Source organism: Zonotrichia albicollis, chromosome 8 (genome assembly GCF_047830755.1).
Source record: "Zonotrichia albicollis isolate bZonAlb1 chromosome 8, bZonAlb1.hap1, whole genome shotgun sequence".
NCBI lineage: Eukaryota > Metazoa > Chordata > Aves > Passeriformes > Passerellidae > Zonotrichia > Zonotrichia albicollis.
In genome coordinates, this window is record NC_133826.1 from 2,775,443 (window position 1) to 2,798,732 (window position 23,290).

Genomic DNA, 23,290 nt, shown 5'->3' on the forward strand with positions numbered 1-23,290 from the left:
GTATTTTGAAAAGTCTCAGCCATTTATTTATTAGTCTATTTATTTATTGGATAGGAAATTTAACATTACAGTAAACCAGTACAAATAAGCAACAGTACATGATCTCATCCCTGTTACAAACCCATGAGAAGGAAAAGGATTTTTATTGTAGAATTTCTGTAATTAACACATTCTGTTCACAAGGTTTCACTCTCATAAATGACAACCAAAACCACTTCCTGTGCTGAGATAAAAAGCCCACACTGTACAAGGGCTGGGGAAGATAAACAAGTCAATATGACTCAGGGGAGCTGCAGGACTGGGCTTTGTCAGTCAGCACTTGCAGGGCCAGCCCAAGGCTGGCACTCTGTGTTCTGCAGCTGAAGCTCAGCCTGTGAGTGTCCCAGGGGCTGGAGCAGCCCTGTGCCATGGCTTGTGCCTGCTGGGTTTGTGGGCTGGCACCCCTGACCCCGTTGGAGCAGCTGTTCCCTAAGTGAAAGGTGTTTTGGTGTGTGCTCACTTGCTTGTGTGTTTAATTCCTTAGCTGGTTGGACTGAAAGGTCACAGGGCTTGGCTCGGATTCATTTCAGGTGAGGAGAGCAGATCTCGTCCTCCTTTCAGTGAGTTTGGCTCCTCACTTGCAGTGGGCAGCCCCAGCTGTGCAGTTCCCTGTGGGATCTGTGGGATCCAGGGAAGCAGGGCTGCCCTGACCCCCTGTGTGTGACACACCAGCTCCAGAGAGCATGGATTGGCCTCAGGTACTCCTGGAAATACCCAGAGCCCTAAAAGGAGCAATTACCCATCTTTCATTTGCTCTTAAAACATTCCACAACAAAAACATGAACCAAACATTCAATTAGTTACTTCAAGAAACAAAATTTCTTTTTTTTTCTTTCCCTAAATGTTTTCAGTAGGGTTTTGCCAGCCCTTTAATCCCAGAAAACACTTTTTGTTTTCCCTGCTACACAACCCAGAAAGGAATGCACAGCCTGAAAACCCATTCCCCCAAACAATATTATCCAATGTGTGACAGGTTGGCTCCTGGGCATTAGAATTTCACTGTGGGGAAGGAAAAGCTCCACAAAAAGTTGCAGCACGTTGACATTGGGGCTTGAGGGAATGACAATACTCACCAGACATTTTGTAAGACCATCTCAGATGCCTCAGGTTTATGTTTTAGAGGAATTCCATGCAGGGCATGGATTGGGACTTGGCATCTGTTGGTAAACACGGCATCAAGTCTTTGGTGTGGTGAAGTTCATTGTGTTTGTTCTGAGTTCAAATGCAGCAGGTTGAGCACTCAGTCAAAGCTTTTTAAGTCTGTTGGGTGGATCATTATTTTGGTTGACTTGAGCAGGTAGTATCTTCCTTTCTTAGGCTTCCAGTAGAGACCTTTTCCTCTGTCCAGCCTGCCCCTGGACCGTGGAGTGACGTAGTTCCCGTTCAGGTTGGTTTCCTCACACTCACTGTGCCACCAGCCTCCTGAGGGGAAACATGGGCATGTCATTCTGGGCAGAGTAAACAGCTCCTCTTTGCAACAGAAATCTGCTTCAGACCCTAAATTCCAGCTCAGCTGGCATCTACCCAGGATTCCCAAATCACTGAATTGTTTGGCTTGGGAAAGTCCTGCAAAGTCACTGAGTGCAGCCATTCCCCAGCCCTGCCAAGGCCACCACTGAGCCATGTCACCAAATGCCACACCTGCCTGGATTTTAAATCCTTCCAGGGATGGGGACTCCACCACCAAAGGCTGGACAACCCTTTCCATGAAGAAATTTTCCCAAATATCCAATCTGAAGATCCTCTGGTGTAACTTGAGGCCGTTCCCTCTCCTCCTGTCCCTGTTCCCTGGGGCAGATCCCAAACCCCTCCTGGCAGGAGCTGTGCAGAGCCAAAGGGCCCCTGAGCCTCCTTTGCTCCAGGTGAGCCCCTGCCCAGCTCCTCAGGGATTCTGCAGCCCCTTCCAGCTCCTCAGGGATTCTGCAGCCCCTGCCCAGCTCCTCAGGGATTCTGCAGGCCCTGCCCGGCTCCCTCAGGGATTCTGCAGCCCCTGCCCAGCTCCCTCAGGGATTCTGCAGCCCCTGCCCAGCTCCCTCAGGGATTCTGCAGCCCCTTCCAGCTCCTCAGGGATTCTGCAGCCCCTGCCCAGCTCCCTCAGGGATTCTGCAGGCCCTGCCCGGCTCCTCAGGGATTCTGCAGCCCCTTCCAGCTCCCTCAGGGATTCTGCAGCCCCTTCCAGCTCCCTCAGGGATTCTGCAGCCCCTTCCAGCTCCCTCAGGGATTCTGCAGCCCCTGCCCAGCTCCCTCAGCTGCTCCAGACCCTTCCTCAGCCCCATTCCCTTCCCTGGCCATGCTCCAGCCCCTCGAAGTCCTTGTCCTGAGGGGCCTTTCCCTGGACACAAGGTGCCCCTCTTGGCATTCTTTGAGGCATCCACAATTTTCAGGAATGCCTAGGCTGATGTACAAAGTGTTTGTTGCATGAAGCAGGTGGCTGGAGGACAATTTTGTCTCCTGTGGTTCAATCATCTAATTGCTTCTTTAGTTGTTTGCTTTCTGCTATAAACTGGCAAACATAAAAGCTTTGTAAATCAGAGATTTACAAAGGGTTTAAGGGTTCTTAATTAAGAACCCTTTAACCAAATTATCTCCAGAGAGAAATGGCCTCAGCCTTGCCTCTCTTGCTCTTTTGGGAGTGATTATATTATATGGATATGACAAGCAGCTAAAATCTGCCTTTGAATGGAAACTCACTCATTATTAGCTTTAGGATTGTAGCCTAAATGGAGTTAGAAGTCAGTTTGTCTTTAAGTTTTTTGCAAAAAGGGATCAAACAACCCAACCTGGGGCTGTCACACCAGACCAGGCATCAGAGGAGGAACAGCCCTTTGCTTCAGAGTTTGTAGCCTCACCCTGGGGTTATTTCATCCTGGGCTGTCTGTTCTGTTTCTGGTGTTGGTCGTTTGCACAGGAGGGCAGGATGAGATGGGATATTGGGAAGAAATTAGATTGGGAAGAAGTTCTTGCCTGTGAGGGTGGTGAGGGTTTGGCAGAGGTTATTTGTATAGAATGTGGATTCCCCATCCCTGGAAGTGTCCAAGGCCAGGCTGGATGGGGCTTGGAGCACCCTGGGATAGTGGAAGGCATCAGGGTTTCACAAAATTCCCAGAATCACTGGGTTGGAAGAGACCTTTAAGATCATGGAGTCCAACCCAGCCCCACGCCCTAACTCAACCCTGGCCCCCAGTGCCACATCCAGGCTGTATTAAACACCCCCAGGGATGGAGACTCCCAACTCCAACACCTCCCCAGGTAGCCATTCCAGAACTTTCTCACTATTTCAGTGAGAAATTATTTCCTGATATCCAATGTAACTTTCCCGTGGCACTGCTCAAGGCTGTGTGCTCTGGTTGTGTCAGTGCTCAGCCCCAGCTGAGCACAGCCCCTTTCAGGAGCTGCGAGAGTGATGGGGGCACCCCTGAGTCTCCTTTTCTGCAGGCTGAGCCCCCAGGATGAGCTTTAGGCCCCGTTCCCAGCAGAGCAGAGAGCTCCCATGCCCTGGGCTGTACCTGGGTGGCTCTGGGGGCAGCCGGAGCCCCCGGCCGTGTTCCCGAGGGAGAAGCGGAGCCGGGCGTGCTCGGGCAGCGCGTTGGGAATGCTGCCCGACATCCTGGCCAGCTGCAGGGTGAAGTTGGTGCTGGGGCCCCCCAGGCTGAAGCTGTACTCGATGTGCCTCCTGTTCCCCCTCCAGTCCTGCAGCTCGATGCGCAGCAGGTAATTCCCCTGCTGGGTGATGGAGTAGATCTTCTTCAGGCCCAGCCAGAATTCCTCTGCAAAGTTGGAGGGAAGAGATGGTTATAGGTGGTGTGTGTGAAGATACAGTATTTAAAAGGCTTTATTAATTGCTTTAATTAAATCAGTGATTTGAGTCTTGGGGACCGTTGATCTTTGCAGAGGTCTGCTGCTACATTCTTTTTGTTTACCTCTGCTTAATTGCACACTGATGATCAATAAAAGCAGGAGTTCTAAATGAACTGGAGCTTCCCCCTTTTAAGTTTCCCACCTCGTGTGGAACTCTGAGAGGGAGCTGGAGACATTTAAGAGGTGTGTAATTGGAATGTGTGACAAATGAAACCAGTGACATACATAAAACCTAATGGCAATTGTTGCATTTTGGGAGGAAAGAGCTGCAGAACCAAACTGGGTTCCTGTACAAGGGGAATTTTTCTTTTGCTGGAATTTCTGATCATTAGTTTAATTGGTTCCATATATTATATTCATTAAGTAGCTTCCAATCAGCACAGGTAATTGCCACATGTACAAAGTGGGTCTGAATGTGAGTGCCATGCACACAGCTGGCATTTAAAGCCATAGAGCACAAGATGCTTGAAGAAAATACTCCCTAATTTCCAGGTTAGGAGCTGTAACCTGGTTTATTTTACCTCCTCAGAAGAGCACTGAGTAGAACATAGCTGAGAGCAGTGAAATTCTCTGTAAAATCCAACACTGAAAACATTTGGCTGCTTTTTGGTGCAGTATTTGGGAACTGGGAGATCAATCAAGGGTCCACTAAAGCATCCAGAGGGATCAGATAAACTTTACAGCTGGGAACTTCTATCCCAGAGCTGAGGGGAAGGTTCAGATCCAGCAGCTCTTTATTATAAAAGAAATGGAAATAAGTCAATATTGCTGCTCACCTGGGTGAGGTTTAGATCTGTGCTATGCTTAGAAAGTCAGACTGTTTCCCAAACAAGAGCTCACTCATTTTGGACAAGAAGAACACGGAGAAGATTCTGGATGAGGAGGCTGTCGGGCAGCACTTGGTGCTACAAATTCTTTGGAGTTGATGATTAACAGGGGGACGTGGGTGTTTCCTCACCCTATCCAGCCATGGAGGGGATTGGCCACTCTGGAGAAGCCTGAGGTGTTTGCTCAGGGGAGCACACACAGCCTTGGGCTCTCCTGAGGCTGCAAAAATTGATGTGGCTTTAAGGGTAACAGCAAGGCTCAGAGAAAGTAGTGACAGCAGCTTCATGAAGTTTTGCTTTTGTGTGTATTTGAAATGCTTTGGGATGTGCTTTTATAAGTAGTAAAATCTTGGTGAAATGGTGTTTAAAGCATTCTGGCCTTGATTCAGTTTCTAAACACACATTTGAAGGGATGTCTTTGAGAATTTCACAAGCTATGTGTTCTAGTAAGCACTTCCTGCTATTCCAAATAAATCAGTCAGCTGCTATTTGCAGGTTTAGTCTGCTTTCCTTTCCATAAGGAGATCCAGCTTCTCAAATCAATTGATACACAAAAAAAGAGAGGAATATTTACCATTGAGGTCACCAAAACCATTTGTGTAGGCATCCCAAGTTTGGTTGAAGTCCAGTGATCCGTCCACTCTCTTCTGGATTACAGTCCAGGATGTGCCTGTGAAAAGGGAAATAAGTCACAGCTGGGCCTTGGCCTCATTCCCTGTCCCTGAGTGTGCTCTGGGGTGCTCGCATTTTGAGACAGAACGAGTTAATTGAGGTCTTGATGAAGGGAATTCAAATGAGCCCAGCAGGAGAGAGCCCAGGGCCCCTCAGGTGTCCTTGGCCACACCCGGGGTGCCTCCTCTCACAGAATTATTCTGTCAGGCTGCCTCAACTGGGTTTCACTTGTTTATGAGGGCTGAGAGACAGAGAAACTGATAAAGAAGAGATAAGAGCCCCAGACACTGGCTCAGAGGGTCAGAGTGCTGATAGTGGCTGAGTGCTGGGGCTGTGTCCATGCAGCTCCAGCAGGATCTTCCCTGAGCCAGGTCATGACACCCTCGGTGCAGCTGCTGCAGCAAACGCAGCAGAGCAGCTTTGTGCAGAGGGCAGCCCTGGGAGCTGCGTGTGCTCACCCAAACACGTGAGGTGCCCCCTATGCCCTCCCCAGCTCTCTGAGGGCATGGAAGGGATGGGGGCAGGCACAGAGCAGCTCTGGGGGTGCAGAGCAGCCAGGGAACGAAGGAACTGGCCAAGCTGTGCACGGCAAAAGGAACAAATTTGGGTTCCTGGCTGCTGAGCCACCCAATGGCACAGGAATCCCGTCCCAGGACTCACTTCTCTGGGTTCAGTTTGGCTCAGCTCAATCTAAAGCTCAGCCTGTTAATGAACAAAATTTTACTTCTGTAAAAGCAAATTGTTTGCTGTTTGCTTTTCTTTGAGAAATGTATTCATGGTTGCCCTACAGTGGCTTTTATAATGACAATTTTCATTGCCTACAGCTAAAGGGGCTTGGGATTTGGATATCCTTAATTTATGTCACATGATTGAATGTTATTTCCTCAGTATAAACAAGAGGGGAGTAAAGAAGGGAGCAGTGATAAGGAGATTTCAGGATATGGGAAACCTAACTTAGAGCAGACAGGCCACGAAGAGAAGTCAAGAAGATACATGAATCATAGGTTTTGGTGTACTTTGGGAGGAGACAAAGTTATTTGGCTTAGAGGAAGATACTTGTGTGAAAATTAGACTGTTGCTGGCACAGCTCTTACCAAATTTTGTTTCACAGTAGACATTGAAAGCTTCTGAGCCATTGGGCTGAATAGTGTAGACCCCACTGGTCTGCACTCCAGTGTGGTAGAGGGCAGTGCAGTCAGCAGCAGCACCTGGGGAGCAAACAGCCTGTTAGAAATCCTGCTTGGGATGTGCTGAGCTGAGATATAAAGGAAAAAATGGGAATGATCATACTGGGAATTTCATTTTACAATAAATGTCATGGAATGGACAGACTGCTTTGGGCATAATAGTGCAGCTGCCAAGGTGTGCATAGGTTGTGGTTTTAAAGTTAGGCAGGGCTTCATTTTGGAGGATTTTGGAAAGTTTCTAAGGCCTAAGACTAGACTCTGGCAAATGGGCTTCCCTACCCCTTGTAAAGCTCCTAGTAAATACCATGCTCACTGCTACACTTCATCAGTGCCCTTCATCTTCAAAGAAAGGACTCCTAAATCTTGTAATTAGCCAGTGTGGAGTAAATGAGTTCTCTGTTCAGGCTCCACAAGAGAGACATGGGTAAAAGCATGGCCACAGCATGTTTACAAGAGGGGAATGGATCCCGTTACTGCATTCTTGGACATTGTCCCTGTGTGTCACCCCAGAGACAAGTACAGCTGGAGTGGGCCTAAATAGATAATGACATTTTTTCCAAAGAAGGAAATCTAATTCCTTCCCACAGCCCAGTGTATCACTTAAAAATCTTCTCCTTTTAGTCTCTGGCTCCTACAAACCAACCCAGGGCTGTCCCAGGGGTGGTGGGAATCAGCACCTGCTGCAGTCAGTCTCAGATGGACTCTCACCATCAGCTCTGTACGTCCCAGCCGTGGGCCTGTGCACAGCAGAGGGGATGGGCTCTGCCTCCTGCTGCTCCTCCAGGAAGGAATTCTCCAGCAGCTCCAGGAGCTCGATGTGGTTTAGCTGGAAGAGCCACAATTACACTGTTAACTTCCCAAGGCTCTGGAAGGATGAGGTGCATGGATCAAGACAATGTCATGCAGAGAATAATTTTTCTTGAGAGTGTAACCCTGTGGAATGCCCAATTTACCACATAAAAATAACTGCAGCTCCATGCTGGTGGATTTTAGGTGTGGGAATGCCAGCTGTGCCACTGCTCTGGCAGGATGGGATTCATGGAGGGAGGAAATGACCCCTTCTCTTGTGGTGCACCTTAATGGGCAAACAGATTTAACTTATTTATAATAATAATTAATGGGCAAACAGATTAGCTTATTTCCTCAGGTGACATCACTTAGACAAATAATGCCAACTGCTGAGGAGGACAGAACCCACAGTTCCTCAGGCTGAAATGCATTTTCCTCTCAGAATAAATTAAACCTGATCATGCTGCTTGTACTGTATTACAGTGATACATGTTGGACTTCCACTCTGGGAGTGGATTTTGGAAATTAAGAAAGAGGTAGAGAGCAATGAGACTTCCAGACCAATGGAGGAGCAATAATGTGGTAAATAATAAGAGGAAAAAACCCCAAATGAGCAGTCAGAAATGCAGCAGCCTGGTGTTGAGAGACAAGGTCTCACAGCTGTTGTTGGCCACAGCTCCTGCCCAGAGCAGGTACCTCAGAATGATCCCACCTTCCTCTGCACCCCAAACTCAACAAGGGGTGCCTGACCACGGGGTGGGACCTCAGCTCCCTCAGTGGCAGAGAGATGGAAGGAGAAGCAGGCTGGCTCCTGTACCTTGTCCTCCAGCTCCATGATCTGGTTGTGCTGCCTGTCCAGCTGCTCGTGCTGGTCCTCCACGATCCTCAGGAGCTGCTTGATGTCGTTGTCCTGCTGCTCCACAAAGGCCTGAGGGCAGGGAGGGGAGGATGGAGGAGGGTTAGGAGCAGCAGAAAACCTTCAGCAGTGGTGCTGCCTCTGTAACTCCTGTCCTTGGGCCAGTTTTGAGAGGCACAAACCACTGAATGTTCCCTTCCCTTTCCAGAGAATCCTAGAATATCCCTAGCTGGAAGGGACCCACAGGGATCATCAAAGTCCAGCTCCAGAGGTTTGCATGCTTTGCCTCTAAAATGACAAAAATGTTTTGCTTCTGGAGTGAGCACCCATTTTATGAAGACAAACTACTGGCAGCTTTCTAGACTCCTTTTTTAATTGCTCTTTTCCTTCCCATTTCACATCCAGAACAATTATGTTCTGTGGATTCAGCTCTTGATTCAAACTAGATTAAAAAAGGGAAAAAATCCCAGCATTAAGGGTATCAGGTGGTATTTGAGAGATCAGGTTCATCTTTTTGCTTTGACACAAACATCCATTATTTTCTCATAGAAATTGCTTGACCTTTTTATACTCCTTCAAAATACAGTTAATATTTCCTTTTCTATGAAAAACCTTATACCCACCTAACTACTTGCATGATTAACATATTGATTTTATAAACACCTGTAAGGTTCTTTGGTTCTGGAGGTCCTACAGGTGCTATAAATGCCCCTCTCTAAAGGTTTTTCTGCACTGGGCAGGCAGTTCCCACTGCAGGGATTTGGGATGAGCTGGTGATGTACAAACCCATGGGCTTGGGAATCTCATGATTTTCCCAATTGCAAAACATTTTTATCATTATGATGACAAAATTCCTTAAAATAGATTTGCAAATCAATATTGAAAATAATACAGAGCTTTATAATTTCACAGTTTTTCACTGATTTCTCTGAGGAATTTTACTGCAAAATTAACGCTGTGTCAGAGTAAGGCAGTGATTTTTTTGAAGTTATTACAGTGATTTCTTCCTCAAAAAATCAGACTAGTACTGCAGTGAGGAGCAAGGGGAAGCATGAGCTTCTATTGCACAATTTCTGGTGATGGCATTGCAGTGTATTTTGGCTCAGTGTGTCAGGGCCTTTCACAAGTCACTTACTTTGAGTGAAGAAATTTCTTTTGTCTCTTGCACCGAAGGCTGGAAAATGGCCAGTTTGGTGACCTTGTCCTCCAGTCCCCACACTTGCTCCTGCAGCTGGATTTTGTTTTGGATGAGGTCTTCAATCTTGAGGTTCATCTCCTGTGAGAGGTTCTTTATCTCCTCGTTGTTGATCTGCAGCCTGGCCGTGGTTTGCCGGAGCTGTTCCTCTTCCTCCTTGATTTCGCTGGTTTGCAGGGAGAGCTCGTAAAAGGACCTGTCAAAGATGTAGAGCTTCTGAAAGATGTCATTGATCTGCCCCTTGGTCTTGTGGACAAAGTCTTTGAGGCCATGGCCCAGCTGGAGGAGCCCGTTGGCCAAGATTCGGACGTCGTCCAGCATCGCAAATCGCGATTTCGTTTCGGGAGATGCGGCGGAACCCACGGAGAAAAATTCCTTGTCAGCTGCAGCTGGGAGAGCCAGCGGGGCCAGGAACAGTAAAACTGCAATGATCTTCATCATTGCTGCTCCTGGCTCTCTTTGCTCAGGATGCAGAGGCTTTTCCCAGTGGCAGCTCGTGCTCTGTGGCTGCTCTGGGTTGCAGAGCTTGATCTATTTATACTCCTCTTCATTTTAGGAGAGGCAGAGCATGGGTTGATCATTAAGCTGTGTGTGTTTGAACGAGTGTAACCCCTCCTGAATGTAGGTTGGCACCTGGGAAGATAAAATTGAGAGACGGGCACGTTGCTGATTAAACTGGTTCTGAACTTTTCCATCTGCCAGGCCTTCTGGTGTAAAATGTTATTGATGACACGGTGTTTTTCACACAACTCTTTCTAATAGGTTAATTTTGGGTCATAATCTGGGTAAGGGCTTAAATTGCTCCTTGTTTGTGTTGTTTGGTTCCCTTTATTGCCTCAGGAGTGGGAAAGGATTTTTCCATGTTTGAGAGCACTGGATGTTCAGGTTGTGAAGCTCCTTGATGAGCTGTGGAAGGGCAAAATATTCCCAGATGATTCACACAACTTGATTTTCATCTCAGGCCGTTTTCTGATGTAACTCATTGTGCTGCAGTGGATTTACTTGTCATCGAGCCCAGATTAAGTGAGAAAGAGGGAATTAGGTCCAGAGATTGCCTGGATGTGATTCTGCTGTGTTAAGGTTTGTGCAGTAATTTACACCATATAAAACTTATTTTTTAAGAGCTGCCTTGCAGAGGTGGGTGAGATAAATAATACCTCGCTTGCATTTCTCACCTTAGCATTCTTTTTGCTGTTTAAGATTCACACTGCATAAAGAAAGGCTGCAAGTGCTCTGAAATAAATGCCCAGTTCTGCACTGGGTCTCTGCATGAAAACAAGGAGATTTTTGGGTAGTATTTCAGTGTGAGTCAAAGGTATTTCTCTTTCTGGACTCATTCATAGCAATCCAAGAAATCAAAATCAAACATTGCACAATGTGCTTTGGAGGGTTTTCGCCAAATTCTTGTATGTTTAGAAATTCTTCCCCTGGAATTTTTATTGTGTTGTTGATGTACATATGCACGTATGATATGAAGCATCCGTAGAAAAAAGTGTTTAAGAAATGAATTTTTTACCTCATATATTGGATTTTTTGTGTGCTCAGGGGTTGGTAATATCCAGGTGACCTTCCCATTCACAATTAAATACTGTGAAAGTATTTTAGATCTCATATTGATTGCTGGGGAGTATTTTGTGCCAGTATGATTGGGATCAGACTTACTGGAGTACCTGGAGTATGGAAAAAGAGCAGAAACAGGAGATGATCAGGCCCAGCTTTGATAGGGATTCCTTCAAAAAAACCAATTCTGAATTGTTTCTCTGGCATCTGACACAGCTGCGAGCCTTGAAGAACTGGTTGTAAAATTAAAAAAAAACCAAAAAAAACCCCAAACCAATGTGTAGACATTCTTCAATCCACTTCACAGTCCTTAAGTGGCTCTGGTTTTGTGTGGTTTCAAATGAACCATTTTCTTTTTTAACTATTTCATGTAAGAAATCTTTCTGGTTTATTTTGAATTCTTTCTAACCCCATCACCCCCAAAAATCTTTCCTCTTGGTTTAGTCTTTCTAAAAATATAGGGAGTTACTGAAGGAATAGCAATGACCAAACAAGTGGGGATCAGACATTGTACCAGGTTTCTGCAGCTTGTGTCCCTGTGCTGCTGAGGCATGACACTACCTGGGAAAGATTTGTTTTCCAAAGGGAAAAGGCAGCCAAAGGCCCTGATGTCAAATATTAATGAAGCACTAATTAGCTGCCAAGCACGTTTCCATATTAATGCCAAGGCCATGGAGTCAGACAGTGCTAAACTTACTGCAGAGCCCCCCTAGATGTCACAACAGTCCCAGAGTCCAGAAGAAAAGTGGGACACAGGAAGGCAGAGAGGAGAAAAGCTTCTGGCATGACTAAACCATCAAATTCAAGAGCTTTGGAAACCCTGAGAGGGAATCCTGCCTCTGAGAGTTGTCAGGAAAAGATGTATATAACAAACATGATCCTGAAGATCTTTCATGCACCTGGGTGACCCTGATTATATGGGCTTTAAATGAGTTTTATAGTAGGAATAAAGCAAAGAAAAAGGTCTCTGGGTTTTACTGAAAAGGGAAATTTTCATAATAGGAAAATTCATTCATAGAAATTTTCATTGTAAGAGTTAGGACTAGTTCTTAATGTTTTAATGCCTTTGTGAAGGATTTTGGAAAATGGCTGCAATGATATTACATAAATATTTAGAGGAGTGCCTGGTGCCATTATGTCCATGGCTTGGGAAGCCTTTGCACTTGAGCAATTTATTTTATGGAAGTAGAAGTACTGTTGAGATCTGTTTGAGATAATAGGATAAGCTTTGCATATATTAGGCGTGGCATTTTAGTATAAGCTCCAAACACAAGTCCTTGGGTTTACAGCTCCTGCCTGAAACTTTTATTGATGGAAATCAAGATATTTATAATGTTCTGTCACTTTTTCAGCCTCAGTCCCTTTCCATGGCTGTGTTTAGATGAGAAGATCTGAGGTTTTTAGTGATGGGGGTAGAAGAGAGGCTGGGAGAGCTGGGGATGGAGAAGAGAAGGCTCTGGGAGGATCTTGGAGCTCCTTCCAGGGCCTAAAGGGGCTCAAGGACAGCTGGAAAGGGACTTGGGACAATGGCCTGGAGTGACAGGACAAGAGGGGATGGTTTTAACCTGAAAGAGTAGGTTTGGATGAGATAAGATATTGGGAGTAAATGGATTTCTGTGTGGGTGGTGAGGCCCTGGCCCAGTTTGTCCAGAGCAGCTGTGGCTGCCCCATCCCAAGGACAGTGGGACAGGGTTTGGAGCAGTTTGGGACAGTGGGACGTGTTCCTGGACATGGCAGGGGGTGGAATGAGCTGATCTTTATGTCACTTCCAGACCAAACCATGGTGCCAACCCAAGTTGACCAGTGGTAAGGTCAAGCAGGATTTTTCCATTTGGGGCCATGTTCTGATTTGCTAGCTGGGCTTTTTCCCCCCTTTTTCCATGTAAGTTTTCCACAAAGGGAAGAGGCTGTAATAGGAAACCCTCTGGAGGGAGGCTGCCTGAACAGGGGGAACATCCCATGTGCCCTGTTCCCGTGGGATCTGTGCATCTCAAATCCCAGGACAATGGCCTGGAGTGACAGGACAAGAGGTGATGGTTTTAACTGGAAAGAGTAGGTTTAGATGAGATTAGATATTGGGAGTAAATGGATTTCTGTGTGGGTCGTGAGGCCCTGGCCCAGTTTGTCCAGAGCAGCCACGTTCTGATTTGCTAGCTGGGCTTTTTCCCCCCTTTTTCCATGTAAGTTTTCCACAAAGGGAAGAGGCTGTAATAGGAAACCCTCTGGAGGGAGGCTGCCTGAACAGGGGGAACATCTCCTGTCCCCTCTTCCAGTGGGATGTGTGCATCTCAAATCCCAAAAGCACCAAGAGCTTCTTCCCAGTGAAATGCCCTTAATGAGGGCTTGAAAAGCAGTGGAGAGGGGAACAACCTGTCCCTTTCCTCAGCATAAATCAATCCTTTGCATAAGCCTGCCTTTAATATAGGGATCCTGTAGCCTGGCTTCACAAATACCTTAAATCTTTCTCTTAAGCACTAATAATACTTAATAAAAGTTTTATGAGCAAGGTACATTTTAGAGTAAATTTTCATATCCATTTTCATTTTAAAAGAACATCAAGCAGCAAATGTATTCATGGCAGAACAAAGTAATTTAGGAGAGTCACAAAAATGGCTCTGGCCCCCTCTGAAATAGTAGGAGAGCGTTGATTTGGCAAAGTGACCAGTGGGGATGGGATTCCAAAACTTAATTCACCATGAAGGACTTGAGAGGGAAGAAATTCCCACTTGCCTGCTAAGATTATTCCTCTGCCTGCAGGGGTGAAGCAGAGCCTGGTTCATGAGGCTGCCCCAGATGTCCCTGGAGCTGCCCTGCTCTTAGGGAGTTCCTTAGGATCAGCGTTAGCTGGGGCTGTTAGGGGAGCAGATTTGAGGAATTGCCATCAGAACCAAGGCCTTGGGTGGGGTCCATTGGCCAAAATCGTGTCATTAGTGCCATTGCAGGCAGGCAGGGACAGCTTTGCAGCTGCTCCCCCAGGAGTGTGACCCGCCAGTGCAGGTGTTTTGGAAACTCCTGGCATCTCAAAGGCACCAGGTACCTTCCCTGAGTTACTGCCCTCCTGAGAACCCAAAAAAGTCTTTTTGTTACCAACCTCCTGCTGCCAGCACTCGACAGCAGCTGCTTTATTACCCCTTCAAAGTTGTCCTGCTGTGCTCCTCTCTTCGCTTCTGAGCCCATCTGGCATCTGCTGTCTCTGTGGGACAAGGAACAGTTGGAAACCACTCACAAATTGTGTTCAGACCCACGGAACAGTTCCCAGAGGAAGGGAACCTCATTTTCCTGTTGCCTCACAAGCCAGGGCTGTCAGAGGGCTGGTTCTGCAGTGCTTGGCCAGAATGCAGCGTGCCAGTCCTTGAAGCACTTGGAGCCCTCCCTGAGCTCCCATGGACCTTCCCTGCTGGAGCTGCAGGAGCCAGGCTGGCCAAGGAGGATGATGCTGGGGTGCTGGGCAGGGCTGGGTGGGAGATGGAATGGGGGTTGCCAGGCTGGTTTTTTAAAGATGTGCAACAATTCATATATTTAGACTTGTTTAGCAGCAAAAAGATGTTTATTTCCTTTGAATAACTGAGTGTTGAGCTGGAAAAGTCTGCTTCTTTTTGTCTTTAAAAGAACATCAAGGAGGTTTGTGTGGATTTAAGTTGCTTGCACAAAGGACAGGTTGGGGTTTGTAGTGGACAATTTTGCTGATGAAGTGTGAATCCAACTATCACCTTGTTGGCAAGGGCCCAGCAGGGCTCAGAGGACAGAAAATACTGCAGAATTTTGCATTTCTCATGGCTATTAAAGTATTCAGGGACTTGGAGAAATGGGACTGGAAGGGTTTTCTAGAAAGTGTCCCCTGCCCAGCAAAGCTTGAGGTTGTCTTTAAACCCAGCTGGAGAGTGTCTGCCTCACCTGTCCTGAGAAACCACCAGAAAATGGAGGTTTCACACCCTCCAAGGCAATTTGTTCTACTGCTTTAGCTCTCCTTACAGCCAGAACATTTTCCCTTGTACCTCACCTAAATCTCCTGTGCTGCAATTTCCTCCCATTAGGCGCTGCCACATTCCCTGTGGATGTGATGAGCACTTTATTACTTCAGCCTTTGAAACAGTTCTGTAGCTACCTGGGAGTGTTGTCATTACCTGAAGCTACATGTATCCATGCAGTTTAATCCATTCTCAGAGGAGAAATGGAACCTGAAGTTATCCTGATGTCAGGAGATTTAAAAAAGAAAGGAAAGGAAAAAAAAAAGAAAGAAGGTATTTAACAGAAACCAGCTGCTCTGTGTTGAGCAAATAAAGTATATGAAGTAGAAGTAAATAAAACTTTTGTATCATATGTTTTCTTTCCACTTGAACTTAGGTTGTAGAATCACTATGAATTTTTTGGATGGATTTTACAAGTACCCTTCCAAACAAGAACTGTTTCAAAATGTGATGAAAAATTTGTTGAAAAATTATGTGTTTTGATGCGTGCAATAAGGGGTCATTACTAAAGACAAATTGTTTGTCTGGGTGTGCACTGCATCTCATGGAACAGAAAATGTCAAACCCTTCACTGTTTGCCTTTCCACAGAGGTTTAAATAAGAGCATTAATGAAGGTGTGAGCCCTCTCATCAGCTGCTGCCTTTGTCTCTTGCAGGAATCTCCTTTATGTGTACCCACAGAGCCTTAACTTTGCCAACAGGCAGGGATCTGCCAGGAACATCACAGTGAAAGTGCAGTTCATGTATGGAGAGGATCCCAGCAATGCCATGCCGGTGAGGGGGCCCTGTGCTCCATGGGAGGGAGCAGTTAGAACTCCTGTCAGGCTGTTCAAACCTCACTGAAATGCATTTCAAAATAACAGCTTGAGAGGAATAGAAAATGATATTTCAGAGCAAAGAGTGCAGTTGTGTGGAATTTGCAAGGTGGAACAGCTGAATTTTAACCTGAGATTATTGATTATAAGGGTGGTGAGGTCCTGGCAGAGGTTGTCCAGAGAGATTCTCTGTCCCTGGAAGTGTCCAAGGCCAGGTTGGATGGAGCTTGGAGCTACCTTGGGTAGTGGAAGCTGTCCCTGTCTCATTCCTGAGGTGGGATTTAAATTCCCTTCCAACCCAACCCATTCTGGGATTCTGTGTTTGCAGCAGGCACTGCTCATGGTTGGAACAGAAGCTTTGCTTCCATGACAAAGGATTAAAGGTGACAGCTTTGTTCAGGGCCAGCAGTGATCCCCACTCAGAGGATCTGTGCAGGGATGGTTCCATCCATCAGTTCTTCTGGCATGTCTGTGTCCATGTGTCACTGGAGTTGTTAAAATTGTGCCTTTTCAGTGACTGGGTGAAGTGCTGCCTGTAAGGGAAGGGGCAGGGAACAAGGGGCAGATGTAACTGTACAGGTGCACAATAAATGGAGCTCTAAATGTCTCTGCAGGATTATGGAACAGATCTTGGCACAGTTTTATAGGGGGGTTCCTGTGTTTTTTTCCTCTTTTTGCAGGTCATCTTTGGCAAATCCAGCTGTCCTGAGTTTTCCAAGGAAGCATACACAGCTGTGGTGTATCACAACAGGTAAACACAGTGTGGAAGTGACTCACCAGTGACTGGTGTTAATTATTTAACAATCAGTGTCTGGACAGCACTCACAGTGACTGCAGTGCCAGTTGATGCTGTCCTTAGAGTTTTGTGACTACTGGGAGACAGAGTCTTTGTTTGCTGTGGTACAATCAGCTTTGTGTGATCCTGAGCACGTAGCCCAGCTCAGCAGATGCTCCAAGCCCAGCTCCAGTCAGCAGTCATGAAGATTTATGTTCCAAACTCACGGGAGCAGGTGCCCCCGTTGTTTTCTTGGAGCCTTTTAGACATTAGGTACAAATTGGAGCTACTTGGTCTTGAAAATAATTCCATTGCAGCTGGGGTGAGGGGTGCTGAATCCAGCAGGAACGTTTTCCTGGCTTTGCAGCTGTGCCAAGGGAGATTCCTGTCCTGCAGGTCGGGCTTGTGGCAGTGTCCACATTGAGACAAGAGTTTATTGCTCATGTGGTTCAGAGTGCCTGTGTGAGGAGGAGGAGGAGGCTGCTGCCCATTTTTTTGTGGATTAGAAGATTTTCCAGTCTTTGGTGATTAGAAAGTGAGCTTCAATCCCTTGGGGTAGCCCATACACTCCCTTCCCTGCAGATCCTTTAATTCAGAGGGTTCAGTCTGAAGCACAAGGTAGCAAACCACTGTGGGTGACTCAGCTGAGGCTCTGCTCTCTGCACAGATCTCCTGATTTTCACGAGGAAATCAAGATTAAGCTTCCAGCCACTCTGACAGACCACCACCACCTGCTTTTTACGTTCTACCACGTCAGTTGCCAACAAAAACAAAACACACCTCTGGAGACTCCAGTCGGCTACACCGTGAGTGTCTTTTTGTCCTTGCATTTCTCAGGATTCATTCAAATGCATTTGCTGCCTCTTTGTTTAGCATCCCTGTGAACTCGTATCCCATTGGGGAGCTTGGGAAATTGGCAAAAGCTCCAAGAAAGCCTTAAGAAATGTGTGATTTTGTTGTTTTCCTCTCTTTGCAGTGGATCCCGATGCTGCAGAACGGCCGGTTAAAGACGGGTCAGTTCTGCCTGCCCGTGTCATTGGAAAAGCCACCCCAGGCTTATTCAGTGCTTTCTCCAGAGGTGAGCTGAGTTCTGCCTGCTGGAAACCAGCACAATACATGGGAGAAAAAATGAGAGGATATATGTGTACACATCTCTGTGTGTACATTTATTTATTTCCTAAATGCCATTAAATTTAGACAGAATTTTAGTGTTTGTGTGTGGCTATGTGCATGTGATCCGGCCAAAATAAATGTAATTAGCAGAGCCTAAGCTCTGCTCTCTGTCACATCCTCTCTGATTCTTCCTCCTGCAGGTTCCTCTCCCTGGGATGAAGTGGGTGGACAACCACAAAGGGGTTTTCAATGTGGAAGTTGTTGCTGTGTCATCCCTCCACACTCAGGTGGGTGTTGAGAGCAGTCACTGGAATAAAATAATCTTCTGACAGTTGAAACACTGTCAGAGTTGATGCTGTGTGTGACAATCCCTTGTAGTGAAATTACAATCTCATTTTCAGTTCTGAGCCAGCACACCTGTTTTTCCACCTTCTGTTGTGAGTATATTTGAGAAGTTCTGCTTAAAAATATGAGTGGTTTGGCCTTAATTCACAGGGGGGTGAATGGCCAACAGTGTTTTCAGCCTGTTGTGTTTGATACAACAGCTCTAACACAGCCCAGGCAAATGATGTTTTCTTGTTTTCTTATTCTTGTTTTCTTGTTCTTCCCTTTCCCCTCCTCCTCTTTTGTTTTTTCCCTGTATTTTCCCTCTGTCTGCCTTTGATCTGAAAATAAAGATGACAATCACTTTGTTTAATCATTTGAGCTTTTGTTTTATTAATTCCCACTGTGTCATTTTGATGGGCTGTGTGTATTTTATTTGTGCTGTAAGTAGTAATGTGATTTTAGTGCATTTTTTGTCTGGTTTGTCTAAGAATACAGAGTCTGTGGGTCCTCTAGTTTTGCCTTGATAACTTTGAAACTAGAATTAGAATTAAATATGGACAAATCTCTCAAAGATGTTGAATTTCTGCTAATTTTGTGAGATTAAATGGCCAGATAGAAAAATGAGGGTGAGAACCCATCCGTGAGACACAAATCCATAGAAAATTAAGATATTTTGGGGATTCTTGCTGATTACTGGCTTTTTGCTTGTTGTAGGACCCTTACCTCGACAAGTTCTTTGCACTTGTCCATGCTCTGGATGAGCACATGTTCCCTGTGCGAATAGGAGACATGAGAATTATGGAGAACAACTTGGAAAATGAACTGAAGAGCAGCATTTCAGCTTTAAATTCCTCTCAACTGGAGCCGGTAGTGCGATTTCTTCATCTCCTGCTTGACAAACTGATCCTTCTGGTAGTAAGACCTCCTGTCATTGCAGGCCAAATAGGTATTTTATTTAAGTTTTATAGAGAATTACATAGCTGAAAGTTTGACACTTCCAATTTTATCATATTTATGTAGAAGTAAAAAAGTCCATTTTTATGCTTTATTTTAGTGCCACTAATATACCAAGTGTCTCCCAAATAAAACATGCTGGCATCCAGATCTGGGGTGATATACACAGGAGCAATATTTAATATTTAATGGAAAGCTTCTAAAAGGACTGGGAATTTGGTGTCCAAATTGAGCCAGCAGAAAAAGAGCCTGATTTTCCTGGATGCTCAGCATGTTTTAGCACTGGAGCTTGTTAAGGTGTCTCCATCCTGACAGAAAATAGGAATTTCAGCCTTATTGGTCACCTTGGAAAATCTGGAAGTAGGTGAAGTAGGAAATTACAGATGCTGCATGTTCCTGTTGTGGGTCTGATACTGCCAGCATGAATAATCCCTTCTTTTGCTCCCTGTGAAGGGCTAAGCTCTGGCAGTTCAAAAAAAATCTCAAATTTAAGTCAGGATTAGATCCTTACTATTTAAAGTAGCAGTTTTTGCTGATTTTCTTTTGTAGGAAACCTGAGTTTGGACATAGTGGAATATAAGGATCTAAGACTGCTTTAAAAATACTTCTAAAAGTATTTTCTTAGCTGTATCATTTATTTGTTTAATCTTTCTAGAAAAGAATTTACCTGCATTTTAATTTTATATTTTAATGTTCTTTCACTCTTTCAGTGTTCTGAATTGGTTTAGTTGGTTTGTATGGAATATTATGGACATTAATGACTGGATTTATTTAGAATAAGATTTTAATTTTCTAGCTACTGTCTTCTTCATCCTTAATTTTTCAAGTGTGTAGTTTTTTGTGCTCATTTTCTGAGCAGCTTTTTTATCTCAACAGAATGAAATTGTTCATTTGATACAGTTTGTGTTTTGGCTAAGGCTTAACTAGAGGAAATAATTAACTGAAAAAAAGCATGATAAAAATCCAAAGGGTATTACCCATCAGTTAAACAAAGACTTGCCCTTGTTACCAGTGCAGTTGATGACAAAAGCTGGGCTGGTTCCAGAGATGGAGCCTGAGTTCATTAAGTTTATTATTAATAAAAGTGGCAGCAGATCACTGGAGCAGCTCTCCTGCTCTCAGGCTGGTCAGACCTGGTTCAAACTCCAGGCTCAGTCTGGGATCAGAAAAGCTTGCTGGGCTCTAGGAAGCTCCACCATTTACCCTGCAGGAGGTGGATGAACAGCACATTTAGGATTTTCCCTGGGTCCTGCTGCCCTCTAAACCAAACTCCTCCCTTTTTGCTTTCAGTGAACCTGGGCCAAGCATCTTTTGAGGCGATGGCATCCATCATAAACAGACTTCACAAGAACCTGGATGGCAACCAGGACCAGCATGGCAGGAACAGCCTGCTTGCTTCCTATATTTATTATGTTTTTCGCCTGCCCAACACCTACCCCAACTCACCATCACCAGGTAGCTCTTCTGCTTTTCATTTTATTTCAAGCTTGGTAAAAGAAGGCAGAAACCACTTGCTGGCAGGTGCTCCTGGGCTCCAGCTGTGTGGCTGCTTCCCTACAGGGCTCTGTTTTTAATTTGCCTATGTAGCCACTTAAAAGATGAGTTTAATTGCTGTTATTCAGAGATTTAATTATTTGATGATTTTAAATAAGTGTCGCTGCTGAAGGATCGTGAATTATGGCAAAAGAAATGGATTTTAGGGTTTTTTCTATGAGACAAGTGTGATGTACTCCTGGCCTGTCATGTTTCCCAGTCTCCTTCACAAGAACTTTTATACTTAATCCAGTTCCAGCAAAAGTTTAAACACTGGCTGGGTGGAATAGATATCCAAAGGGTATTATCCATCAATTATCAATATCCAATTGCAATTGATGACCAAAGTTGGGGTGATTCCTGAAATAGAGCCTAAATTCATTGAATTTATAATTTATATAATATTCTACATATTTTAATATGTATATATATACATATATATATGACATGGTTTTATTTCTATGTATACCTATAAAATATAGACATTATATATTTAAGGCAGGAGTGCAAAATACTAGAAAACACATGTCTGGGTGCAGGAGGGAAATAAATAAATAAATAAATAAATTATATTAATAAATAAATTAATCCTAGCTGAGAGCAAGGGATGGGAAAGAGGCGGTGTGAGTGACAGCCATGGAAAACCAGGTTTTGGAAAGAATGTTCATGCACACAGTGGGGAAGCTCTGAGAGGTGTTGGGAAGGTTTTGTGCCTAAAACTGTGCCCACCTTGGGTGGGTTTTGAGTGTGAGGTCTGGAAAACATCCTGTTAGCTAAAGACAATCCCACAGGGAGCCTCGTGCTTCCCTGTGGATTAAACAGCTTTTAATTCTCATGCTGGAGTGACCGGGCAGGGCTGGCTGTTCTGAGGGGGTCTGGGTGATAAAGGATGGCCAGAGTGACCAGACTGGGGAGGCCTGGGTGTCCTGAGGGGGTCTGGGTGATGGAGAATAGCCAGAGTGACCAGGCAGGAGAGAACCTGGGTGTCCTGAGGGGTTCTGGGTGATAAAGGATGGCCAGACTGACCAGACAGGGCTGGGTGCCCTGAGGGTGAAGGGCAGCCAGACTGACCAGGCAGGGCTGTCCTGAGGGCTCTGAGTGAGGGGTGGCCACACTGACCGGGCAGGACTGGGTGTCCTGAGGGCTCTGGGTGAGGGATGACCAGGCAGAGCTGTCCTGAGGGGTCTAGGTGAGGGGTGGCCGCACTGACCAGGCAGGGCTGGGTGTCCTGAGGGGTCTGAGTGAGAGGTGGCCACACTGACCAGGCAGGGCTGTCCTGAGGGTGAGTGGTGACCACACTGACCAGGCAGGGCTGTCGTGAGGGTGAGGGGTGACCACACTGACCAGAGGTCCCCGCAGGTCCCGGCGGCCTGGGCGGCTCGGTGCACTACGCCACCATGGCCAGGTCGGCCGTGCGCCCTGCCAGCCTCAACCTGAACCGCTCGCGCAGCCTCAGCAACAGCAACCCCGACATCTCCGGCACCCCCACGTCGCCCGACGACGAGGTGCGCTCCATCATCGGCACCAAGGTACGCCTGTCCTCTCCTGTCCTGCCCTGTCCTGCCCTGCCAGGGACCCCCCAGAGCCCCAGCACCTCGCAGGCCTTCCTGAGTACCCGGGAAACCCTTGGGGGTGTCCCAGCCCCTCCTCAGCCCTCTCCCGGTGGTTGTTGTTAGCACCACATGAATGCTGCTCCTTGGAAATGTCTCTGACTTTGGAGCCATCCTGAATGGCCTTTCACAAGTGTGGGGGCTGAGGGCAGGAGTCCTTCTGGATTTGTCTCCCCCTCACTTTTTGCTTGGCCAGCAGCTGAATCCTGAGCCCAGCTCTGTTATGTCTCCTCAAACCTTGCAGCCTCTTACCCCATTCTTCCCTCCTAGCCGTAGACTCCCACCTCTTCTCTGCATTCAGCTGCTCAGGTTTCTCTGCTCCTCGTGTCTAGAGTGGATGTCCTGCACACAGCAGGAATATTCCTGCTCCCTGCGTGGCCCAGAGAGGTTTTGGGATGCTTGGTGAGAGGCACAGTCTGGCCGGCTGAGCACAGGGGCACTGACTTCCCACCCCAGAAAGTGACATCCCACTGTGGGTGCAGAGCATCCAGCATGGCTGTACTCTGGCTCTTGAGTAAAGAGTAAATTCAGTAAATTTCAGTAAATCCACCTCCTCCTGCTGACTTCTGACTACACAGAGCCACCACAGTCTCAATCTGAGCCCTTCATTTTGTGCCTAAAATAGGGATGAGCCAGGACAAAGCAGTGCTGGTAATTCCCTCCCTGGAGAGGGGTGCCCAAGCTGCTTTGGGGTTTTCTCTTTTCTTTTTTTTTTAATTCTTCAAACTGTGATAACTTCACCAGGATGAGACTCTTTCCCACCATAGCCTTTCACTCTTCCAGCAGAGGTGAATTCCTGAGCCCTTCAGGGAGCTGTTAAATTCCTTTGGAAGTTTAGGGAGCAAGTTTATTACCAAAGCCACCACCCTGACCAGGCAGGTTGACGTGGCTGATGCTGGGTTTTATAAGAGCAAGAAAAACACAATTTGAGGAAGAGGTTACCAATTTTAAATGAATAACATCATTTGCTGACCAAATAAGAGGCTGAAGAATTGTGGGTAGGCAAATGATTATTTCTTACATCAAAGTCCGGACTTAGAAGTCTTGAAATATTTTAAAGACCACTTCAGTATCTTGCTAATTAAACAAGCCTGACCTTTTGTGAAATGCCACAGGCACTGATGTGCATATGGAATTTACCCAGGCTATCAGAAGTTTAACGTGTGCTGGCTTGGTGAATAATGTCACAGTACAAAATGGAGAGAGATTTTC

General features: G+C 46.1%; 2 protein-coding genes across 19 annotated transcripts in view; one reads left to right on the forward strand and one right to left on the reverse strand.

Moving 5' to 3' along the window:
* DOCK7 (dedicator of cytokinesis 7) overlaps positions 1–23,290 on the forward strand; it is a 95,707-nt gene that overhangs the window by 37,605 nt on the left and 34,812 nt on the right. For all 18 annotated transcript variants that reach the window (XM_074545644.1, XM_074545645.1, XM_074545647.1 and 15 more), the window contains exons 15-22: positions 15,608–15,725; positions 16,447–16,517; positions 17,209–17,347; positions 17,518–17,619; positions 17,855–17,941; positions 18,696–18,927; positions 20,226–20,390; positions 21,828–21,997. In XM_074545644.1, the coding sequence (XP_074401745.1) occupies positions 15,608–15,725; positions 16,447–16,517; positions 17,209–17,347; positions 17,518–17,619; positions 17,855–17,941; positions 18,696–18,927; positions 20,226–20,390; positions 21,828–21,997 (1,084 nt within the window). The remainder of the gene's footprint in view (positions 1–15,607; positions 15,726–16,446; positions 16,518–17,208; positions 17,348–17,517; positions 17,620–17,854; positions 17,942–18,695; positions 18,928–20,225; positions 20,391–21,827; positions 21,998–23,290) is intronic.
* On the reverse strand, positions 23–9,948 carry ANGPTL3 (angiopoietin like 3). The gene is made up of 7 exons (XM_074545666.1): positions 9,364–9,948; positions 8,190–8,300; positions 7,292–7,409; positions 6,491–6,604; positions 5,299–5,394; positions 3,546–3,806; positions 23–1,461 (listed from the first exon to the last, which is right to left on the reverse strand). The coding sequence occupies exons 1-7, from the start codon at positions 9,862–9,864 to the stop codon at positions 1,280–1,282; spliced, it is 1,383 nt and encodes a 460-aa protein (XP_074401767.1). The 5' UTR covers positions 9,865–9,948; the 3' UTR covers positions 23–1,279.